This window comes from Mesitornis unicolor, unplaced genomic scaffold, assembly GCF_000695765.1.
Source record: "Mesitornis unicolor isolate BGI_N332 unplaced genomic scaffold, ASM69576v1 scaffold42186, whole genome shotgun sequence".
NCBI classification, from domain to species: domain Eukaryota; kingdom Metazoa; phylum Chordata; class Aves; order Mesitornithiformes; family Mesitornithidae; genus Mesitornis; species Mesitornis unicolor.
In genome coordinates this window covers 5,580-15,579 of record NW_010189702.1, presented here as the reverse complement: position 1 = coordinate 15,579, position 10,000 = coordinate 5,580, and the positions used below count along the sequence as shown (strand labels likewise).

General features: G+C 40.3%; 1 protein-coding gene across 1 annotated transcript in view; it reads right to left on the bottom strand.

The window, feature by feature from the left end:
* Nucleotides 1-9,890, bottom strand: part of LOC104541990 (anaphase-promoting complex subunit 1-like) — a 31,979-nt gene extending 22,089 nt beyond the window's left edge. The window contains 17 exon segments of the mRNA XM_010186161.1: nt 1-159; nt 1,119-1,193; nt 1,561-1,748; nt 2,254-2,314; nt 2,669-2,809; nt 3,136-3,273; nt 4,166-4,231; nt 4,347-4,437; nt 4,874-4,969; nt 5,599-5,808; nt 6,436-6,656; nt 7,168-7,313; nt 7,598-7,671; nt 8,790-8,872; nt 9,261-9,370; nt 9,559-9,610; nt 9,810-9,890. Of these exon segments, the coding sequence (XP_010184463.1) occupies nt 1-159; nt 1,119-1,193; nt 1,561-1,748; nt 2,254-2,314; nt 2,669-2,809; nt 3,136-3,273; nt 4,166-4,231; nt 4,347-4,437; nt 4,874-4,969; nt 5,599-5,808; nt 6,436-6,656; nt 7,168-7,313; nt 7,598-7,671; nt 8,790-8,872; nt 9,261-9,370; nt 9,559-9,610; nt 9,810-9,890 (1,992 nt within the window).
* Nucleotides 9,891-10,000: the final 110 nt, after the last annotated feature.

Sequence of the window (10,000 nt, the reverse complement as noted above, 5' to 3'; positions counted from 1 at the left end):
AATGTGGGTGAAAAGGAGGGTTGAGGAATCCAAACTAAGGCTCTGTAAAAAGTCATCCTTTGGAGGTGAAACTTCCAGAGGGTCCAGTCGCAAAGCTTTGGCAACAGGATGAGACTCAAAATTCCTGTGGTAATCAGAGCTCAAGAGATATTCCCAGTCCTAGAAAGAAAGAGAGGCAGAGGTTCCACAGTGAACATAACTTTCCAGCAAGAGAACTCCAAAGCACTGTTACAGAAGGTTTTCCCCCGATAAACCAATACAAATGTGACTCTTGTATAGTAACAGTGCTGCACAAACCCTGCAATCCACAGGGATTCAATTGTTAAGTTTCATCCTTTCCCCACTCCCCTGCCCTGTTGTGCACAAAAGAATCAAAGCCTTATATTTGAGAGAACAAGACAAAAGAAAGGAGTCCCATCTTTGCACCAATGTTCTGTGCATGAGACCTCGGTGAGTATTTATGCAATGCTTCAAGTGTTCTCACCCTTCTTTGTACCTCCCCTGCCACTGCACATCAGGCGTTAGATACTGACCTTTCTTCCATGTGGACTGTGGGCCACAACCCCATGGGCTTACTGAGCTGTCAGCCCACTAAAAGCTAACAGCATAACTGGACCACCACAGTTTGTGAGCCTCTTACAATGGGATGATAGTAAGCCTCATCCACTTTACTGTTTGACCATACAAAAACTTTCTATTCCCACCTAGAAAAAACCCAGTGAATCAATCTTAAACTCTCCACTAAATTTGGAGAAAATCAGCTCATTCAACTTGAGCAACTTAATTTTAAAGGGATGAAGTATGTAGAAGGGATTTACACACTGTCAGGACTGTTTTATGATTCAGATTAAACTCACTCCTGAGTCCAACCTACTTCTCTGGAAGCGAGAACCCTGACAAGCAAGGTCACATGATGCAGCTAGTGTACAGGACAAAATAAATTTTCTTCCCGCAAAGGCCTGTAATCTCAGATGAGCTCAGAATGAAATACAATACTCAGAGGGTGTTTCCTCTGATTTGCCTTAAAAAAAAACCACAAAAAAACAAACAAAAAAAATCAACACAAAACAACCAACAGCCCCCAAGGCTCTTATTTGTAAGACAGAACCATTTCTTACTTCATCTGACCCTGTTTCTGATGGTCTAGCCTTCTTTGGAGCAATAACTGGTGAAAGTGATCCTTCAAAATCAAGCTGCAAGATACAGAAAGATCAAAAGTGGCTCAATGTTTCTAGCAAGAAGAGGCTTAACAAGGATTGGGTGAATCAAATCTTTAATGCACTGGTGTTAGTCATGAAATGAAGTCAAATCTTCATAATTTATTTTTATTTGACTAAGACAGTTGGTGGCAAGCACCTTATAAATACTTTTCATTATAAACACAGACTAAAATTTATACCTAAAATTTAGCAATATAGAATTGATTTGATGGCAGCTTGTTATTTAAGACAACATACACTCTATTTCTGACACAACTCAGGGTCTCAACCCATTCTGAACCTTGAAGAATTATCAGCATCATTAACATAAGCAAGAAAACAAACATATCAGCTTGCTTACATTACGTGTCCAGGACAGTCTGTCTGTGTTGTAACCCATCATATTCATGAGACACGTTACAAATAAGTTCCATTCTGAGTGATAGCTTGGTCCTCCAGGAGCATTATAAGCATTGTACCACTTGACAAGCATCTGTACTGCTATCTCCTTGGGCAGGATAGCTTTGACGCCTTGCAGACATCTTTTCACTGTCAGAAAAGACCCCCCCCCAAAAAATAGGTCTTTTTTCCATATTACCTCCTGATATGTCTTCCAATCAGTGCTAGAAATCTCTGCAGTTCTTGGAATTTCTTTTAAGTCTCTGGCAATTTTTTCAATAAAAGCCACACCACAAAACCTTCAACAGCTGTTCCTTTAGTTCAGGTTAAGCACAGCCCCTCTAATTCACCACGCAAAGGGGAAAAATAGTTCCTTTTTGCTCATTACCAAAATTAGCTTGTGTCTGAAATGGCATCTCAGCCCTTTCTCAAGCAAGAACATACACAACAGTGGAGAGCAAAGCAATCTAAACAACAACGGAAGCACTAAAAGCAACAGAGCACACCTAAATAGTAGCAGCTTTAGAAGGTAAATTAATAGAGTTTGGAATACATGGTACTGAATCATTACAGTCTAAGCTATGCATTAACTACTTCAAAAATTAACCTTCAAAAATCATGGAACATATTTCATGCAATGGAGTCCAAACCATACCTAGTTCTGAAGTGGCAATTTCAGGAATTGTGATCCGAACCATTGTATTATTGCTGAGTTCCTGGGGAAAAAAAAAAAAAGAAAAAAGTGAGATTATGAAATGCATAAAGTAAAGCCAGGGTTCTTTTCTATCAACTCAGAACTCATTTCTGTATTACGCATATTCCTAATTCTTTGCTACACTAAAGATCTGCAACCTCAGAAACACTTGAAATAGATCTTGAGTGAATCAATTGAATTCTGGGGCTTCTAGAGCCTTCTACAGAAAGAAAAATATGGAGCCACCGATGCAGATGTGATATTGTGCTGTTGATCAGGAGTTACTAGCAGTGTCTCACTATGCAGTAGAAGTAAACTTGACACTCACTTTGCTTTGCTAATGAAGTGTTGACTCAAATTACAGGATAATACCTACTAAAGTTACTCTGTTGTGGACAGGATCTCTCAAAGCATGAATGAAAGTTCCAAGCTGCTGAAAAGTACAGTCTTCAATGTAAATTGAGTCGTGAAGTTTGGAAGAATCCCTTAGCTCTGGAACTGGTGACAAAAGCACACCCTGAAAAGTGGTAAAAATGATTTGCTTAGAATTGCTGAAATAAAAGAACCCGAGCAAAGAACAGCTAGAACTGCCATTTTTAATGTACTAGTAAGTATTTTGAAAATAGCTATAAATCTTTCCAGTCTCTGCCTTAGATGTTTTACAAAAATCAGAAATTAATAAATAGGGCAGCACTAAACAGATCATCTTTAAACACTGTTTATTCAGGGGCTTTACAGAAGAAAAATAAAAGATTTAGCACCAAAAGATACCTTTAAAGTTAAAATAAACCATTTCAAGCTGTTACAACTAAACCCTTTCCATGGCAGAACTTCTTTTCTTACCTCTTCTAGGGGCCCCAGATGCTTATTCAAAGGCTTGGATGGAGTGCTGACACTATCCAAGGGAGTGCTTGGCCGAGGCATTTGGTTAGACATCGTCAGGGATGGAGCAGGTAGCCCGGGAATAAAAACCTTCCCCACCTTTTTGAGAACAATATACAGGAAAACAAAGTTTCATGCCTGTGCTTCCACAAGCTTGCTTACACATACAGATGTTATCAGATTTTAATATCTTAAAGGAAAAGTTTTAAGAAAAGCGAGTATATACTTAAACTAAAGCCTCTGAAGAGATTAAAGATTACTTCATGTAATTACTTTCTTCAGAAGATGACACACTGAATAAACTACCATATCTGGTCAGTATTGTATGGTATTGCTATAGGTCTACTCCCACTAAAACTTCTAGCAGAGCTTCACTGAGAAAGCTCTACTTCCAAAGAGTATACTTTTTAATATGCATACATATTATATATATATAAACACACACATATATATATATATTTACACATGTACAAATTGCAGTGTCCGAGGTTGCTGCATACACAGAGAGAGCACAGTGCATCTCTATAAAATTTAAGAAGTTTTAATTATTTTGGATTAATCATGTCCATCCTAATAACAGCCATTTGTAAAGCAAAAAAATTTGACATCTAAAGCTCTCTGGCCCGCTACAGAGAAGCACGAAAGCTTTTTGTTCAGGAACAATTCTTATTTTCCATATTCTTGAAGCTTGCTTTGTTTGAAAGCACTTTATTGCTTTAGTATTTTACTATCACTGAAAATAAACTCAAGATTATTTTATTGTACCACAAGGTGCCGCTGACTCTTCAGAGTTACCTCTCCAGTACTGCACATAAACTACACTTGGTACATGAGCACAGCCACCTTCCCAAGCAAGTTCCAGGTTAGCAGCAGTCAAGAGTAGCTTAAAATGATACCTCGTAAGGTGTGACGCACACAGAATCCCTTTTCACAGCCAGCTTACAACCAAAGATTCAAACATTCATTTTGGGATAGGAAAACTGTTACTTACCCGAACCACTCCAGAATAAAGCACAAGATTTCCACTTCCTTCCAGAACCAGCAGCATATCAATACCCTGTAAGAAGCAAGCAGAATATTCAGCTTCTTGTATTTAAGTAAAAAGACAGCAGTTGGACAACAGAAGAGACAAATATTCCACAATGAATAGTCCATACAGAGTCCATATGTACCTGCACTGGAGCCGCATCCTTTGCTTGAATATTGGTAATGGAACCAAAGATCAGCTGCGACTTATCATTGCTCTCTTGAAATTTTACACACCTAGAGATTAGAGAAAACAACACGAAACATAAAAGGACTGTCCTATCTGTTGCGACAGAAAATTAAAACTATGTTGCGTGGTGCAGTTACTTCTGTTGTGGTATAGCTGGTTCCTCCCTTCTTCCTTTTCTTGTTTTGTCCCTATTTTTACTCTGCTAGTCTAATTAAGACACCCAATGTACTTCTAAAGGGTAAAGATGGCAATAAATAACGATAGCATTCAAATTATAGTGAATGTTCTCTTGCAACCTCAGTTTTATTTAAATAGCTCAAACCATCTACGCCACCACAGTTAAAAGCATGTTATATGAAAGCCAGTGATGTACCACATGTTGTCATAATAGATTCCACTAGCTGGAGGAATAAATATGGTAATGTATGGTAACTTCTAGATTGCTTCTCTTTGTTCACCTGTCCCCAAGATAGGGATGCTCACCGCAGCTGGAGCTGGGATTCCACTAAAAAGCACAAGAACTTCTGCCCACAAAGGTCAGTGGTAATAAACACTTTTGATGCTTGGGAATTCTTCTCTCTGTAAAAGAGACACAATAATGAGCACGCTGTTCAGTCTACTATAAAAATTTTAATGAAGGAAAACAGTGTCCATGAGCTGCAGGGTTGCACTGGACTTCAATCAGCACTGCATCAAGTTGTCAGAATGTACCAGTCTCAATTTCAGGCATTAGTGTCGAAATAAATTTTCTAGCACTCCAGTCTCCACATCCTCCACTTTCTGGCATGCAGAGCTCATGCTATTTGGCTTTGTTCTTCTGTTCAATCTCAGGTTTTACACTGTGTTTTGTCCCTTTTGATGGTAACATAGAAAGAGATACTCCTTCTAGAAAATAAAACAACTCAAATTTATGACCAGGCTAGAACCTACTTTGCTTTAGAGATCTCATTAAAACCACTGCCCAGCTCAGATGGCTATAGGTAACACAGCAGATAAAACTGTTCCAAGTGCCCAGTTCCCTTTACAAGAGAGCTGCACACTTAATGAGCATATTTTTTAAAACAATTAGGAAGTGCAGGTGCACATATCAACTTTAAGGCAACTCCACTTCCAGAAAGTCCACACTAAAATAAGCTCTTATTTTACTTTATTACCACCCCCTCCAACAGAAATCCAGAACTTCTCACATCCCAGCGCAAGCACCTAACCTTATGTTTGCGACTGTTTCCGTCCACAGATGATCGATACAGAGCTCAGGAACAATTGGTTCTGTTTCTGGTATAAGGAAGGAATCACTGCAAGTACTGTTTGGAGAGTGGGTAAGACTGTGCCTCTTCGGTGACTGAGTATTACTGGAAAAGTTGAACCTCTGCACTCCTGAGAAAGAATGCACTCCCAGGGCAGGAGAATGAGAGCGGCTGCAAACAAAGTCATAAGACATTACTGAAAAGTGGATTTTCAAAATCAGGTACAGAATCCCAGGAAGCTCATACACTGATATACTTTAAACACAAACCAAAACCACCCTAAACCAGTAGCTAGTTCACTGTTAGCTTCCTTTAGCAGTGTGCACCAGCACAGGAAAACAATTATCTAATTAATTTCCAATAATTTCTGTCAGAATCCAATAGATGAGACTTCAAAAGTAATCCTAAGTTGCATGGTCCATTCCATCACAAATCTCTCCCAACCTGTTCGCTCTAAATACAGCTTTCTTTAGAAAAGCTAACTGAAAACACTCCTGGGACTCTACACCTGCAGACAATTCTCAACTCCACTACAGACTGGCTGTGTGATGACAGAACAGCCTCTTTGGTTCCTGCATACCAATTACTCTCCTGTGCTGTAGGGATAATCGCATACCAAGTGTCCAAGGGCCTTCCAAGAGGGCTTTCAGATGCTGTAACAAAAGAGGCACCTGCACCTTAGATAGACAGACTGGTAACAGTAGAGACAGACAGACAGCAATTCCAGATGTCCATCATCCTATCCTATAGCTTGTATTCTTTGGTATTGTTCGTCCACGCATCATGCTCAGCCCCCACCTCAAAGCAGCCATGTTGGAGATAGATGGTGAGCGGGACTGCATGCTGGGTGATGACATCGATCTGCTCTGGCTGTGGATAGAGGAGTAGTTCTGGAACGGGGAGCCCACAGGCGAGTCTCCTTTTGAGAGGCTTCTGAGATGCACCGTCAGAGAGTTGCTAGTGGGCATGTGCTGTGGTGTACCCATCTGCTCTGAAAACTTCAGCACTGTGTTCTGCTCCTGGGAGAGAAAACAGAGCTGTCTGTGCACAAGCACCACATGGGCAGTAACAGTCAGGAAGACACTTAAATAGCTTGTTTCATCGGTTAGGCGTTAAAAATTTATGCCTAGGTAGGTGCTCAGCCTAAGTTATTCTACAAACCCCACGCTCTCACTTCAAGTCACAGAAACGACTCCTGTGGTTTTCAGGGCACTAAGTTGTTTGTCACTTTTCTAGCAAAACACAATAGTTTAAGCAGAGGCAAAACCTTCCAGTACAATGTAAGGAACTGTGATAAGTACAGTATACTTTGTGACCACCACCATCACGTGATCTCTCCCAGTATGGTACAGGCAAATACATGAAAGAAATTACTTAAAAAAAAAAAATCCCGCACCAATGAGCATCTTACTCTCTTACAAATAAAATAAATCACAAACATCAGGCATTTCTAACGCACACAGCCATAAGGGCATGTCAACACACACAACATTTTCTAATAATGATATCTAGTCCACAATGGATTTGTACCTCTGGCTTTACTCTCCGAAGAGCCCAAACAGTATGTAAACTCTGCACAGTATCATAGGTCATCACGATGGAAGGTTCAGTATTGAGAAACACAATCCTCAGGGTGTAATCAGCCACGTACTGCACTCTAGCAGAACCAAACACACCTGCTAAAGAATCAGTTAACTTCAGTTAAGGCAAAAAGATCGTTTCTATAGCAGTGTTATCACTTACAGGGTTAGCATTTCTCATACTCTCCTTCTGCAATCTGTGTTTCTTTCCTGAACAGCTTCTCTATTCATGGGGTAGCGAAAGCACCCCACTTAAGAATTCTTGAAAGAATTATTATTTGCAAATTTTGTAATACAGAAAATACTCAAGTGACACATTAAGTGTCTGTTGCCATACCAAAGTGGAGTCCCAAGCAATACATCTAAAGTTTTAAACCTACCTCCAGATTTACAGACAAGAGGTGTTATCTCATCTAATGGGTGTAGCATGCTGAACATAGTTGGCAAAGGTTCTCTAGAAAGAAACCAAACAAAGCATGTTCAAAATACAAATGCTAACAAGCATAATTGTTCTCTCTTGCAGCTGGTACCTGCGCTACGATCCCAAAACAGTTCCTCCGATCTTAACAAATCAGAGCCTAAATACTATCTCTAACAGTAGAGACATATATTCCATTCACAGAAGCCTGCTGGATTAACTGAGTCGAGTCAGACAAAGGCTGATATAAAAGAATTATTAGGTCTTGTTTTACATCTCAGAACACTTGAGAATGACCCCACCTGGTGGCCACACTTTGGCTGGCCCGAGTGAACAGAGCCGACACCAGCTTAGAAGGAGTAGGAAGAGGAGAAAGATCTTAACCCAGGTTCAACTTAAAGAGTTTAGGTTCCACAGCTCCCAGGTCCCAGACAAGCAGACAGCCACCATCTGTATCCATCACAGAACAGCAATCAAGCCACTCATCTGTGCTGGCAGTTGCAAATGGAAGAATTTTCACAGAAGGCCAGTAGGGTGAATCATGATTTTTGCAACGTACCCTTTTGAACATTTTCAGGACCATTATTTCTAATCTCAACTCTTGTGAGAGCTAGACTCCCAAGTGCCTAGGATGGACGCGTAAAGTCCAAGGTAGAACAAGTGGCTGTATTAAAGCTGCTCATCAGCACAACATCCAGCACCTGACTCTGCTCAGCTGTATGCCTAGCCACAGAGAACAGTGTCTATGATCCTCACCAAATGGGTAACAGGATGCTCCATACATTTAAAGCATTCTGCAGCTGAGAGAAAATGAGTCAATGTCAATCTCTTGGTGAATCTCCCAGATGCCCATCACAGCTTAGAACCAATTTCTAGGACATGTCTTAATGAAATCAGACTAGGAACATTCATATCGTGCCTCTCATACCCTAACCCCAGGATCCACATTCCCAACAAGTTCTTAATGTAATATCAGAGGAATATAATGGATTGTCAATATTCAGCCCCTTCCTGCTATTGCTTGATGTTCCACCTGATTTCACCTATCCCCACCAATGAACACACAGACCTTTTCACTATTGCTCCTCAATTCTAGCACTCCTGTATTAGATTATCAAACTGTCTGTAACAAAACCAAGCTGCTCATTACACACCTAGGTGGACTTGGAGGTACTTCATGTGGAGAACTGCTGCGCTCAAATAACAAACCATATTTCGTTGGCCAAACATTTGCAACCTGCAAAAAATTACAAATAGACTTATGACCAAAAAAAAAATCAAGTACTTACTATATTGATTATGTTTCTTATTTGAGTATCCCATTACGGCAAAATGAGATGTCAAGGCCTTGTCTTGAGAGAAGGGTAATGCAGACCAGAGCAGGTTCTCAGACTTGCAGTCATACCCATACTTTCTCACATCATACAACTGGCTGCCACTACTTCCAGAAGTATTCAGTGCCCAAACCACACTACCGCACTTCCATCAGCATTGTCGCTTTCACCCAAAGGGTGAAGAACTCAGGCAGCCACCACCAGCAGTGCTTTACACACATCTCCTCCCACCTTCCAATGCAGCATGCAATCAGACAACAAGTTCATCTGTAGACAAAGTACAGTACTTACCTGAAAGGGTAAAGCAGCAATATAATCCTTTCCTTCTATGCTATGCACATTTATACAGGAGTTCTGCAATATGCAGATACATTTCTCTACTATTTCATCACTGCCCAAAACTGTGGGGAAAGAAGAAAAAAAGAACTACACAGTGAAGTTTCTTTCTTTAGACATCCCCTATACACAACAAGTAAACTTGAGGGGGGTTGCCAGTTTTAACACAGCAAGTCTTGATAAATAAGCTACTCAAGCCAAGAGAGCTGAACTCCAAATATTTGTCTAGCATTACAATAAGCAGGACACTCACCATCAGCTTTTTCAGATTTTTCCTGGGGTATAGTGAAGTCGCACCATAAGGCCTAAAACCAAGTACAGTACAATTATTTCTAAAGAATGAGCTCAGGCTACTACACCACCTTACTTTTATGTAATTTTCCCAAAATAACCTCATCTCAGAACGCTGCCTGAAAACGGTCAATGAGTATACTAACGTGCATAACAGTATAGTATAATGCTAATATGCATTCATTCTGTTGCCAACTTTCCACATTTCCATACCTGCAGCACAGGGCTGTCAACAGTGAAAGCCTTATAAACAGTAGATGCTTGGTTTTTACTCCCTTTGCTCCAGATGACCATGTTGCTGGCTACATACAGCTCTTCATCGTAGTCCACCTCTTCCCCGACATCACTGATGCCTTTTCTCAACTGCCAACTTTCCTGAAAACCAAGATTTTTAACTTTTTTTA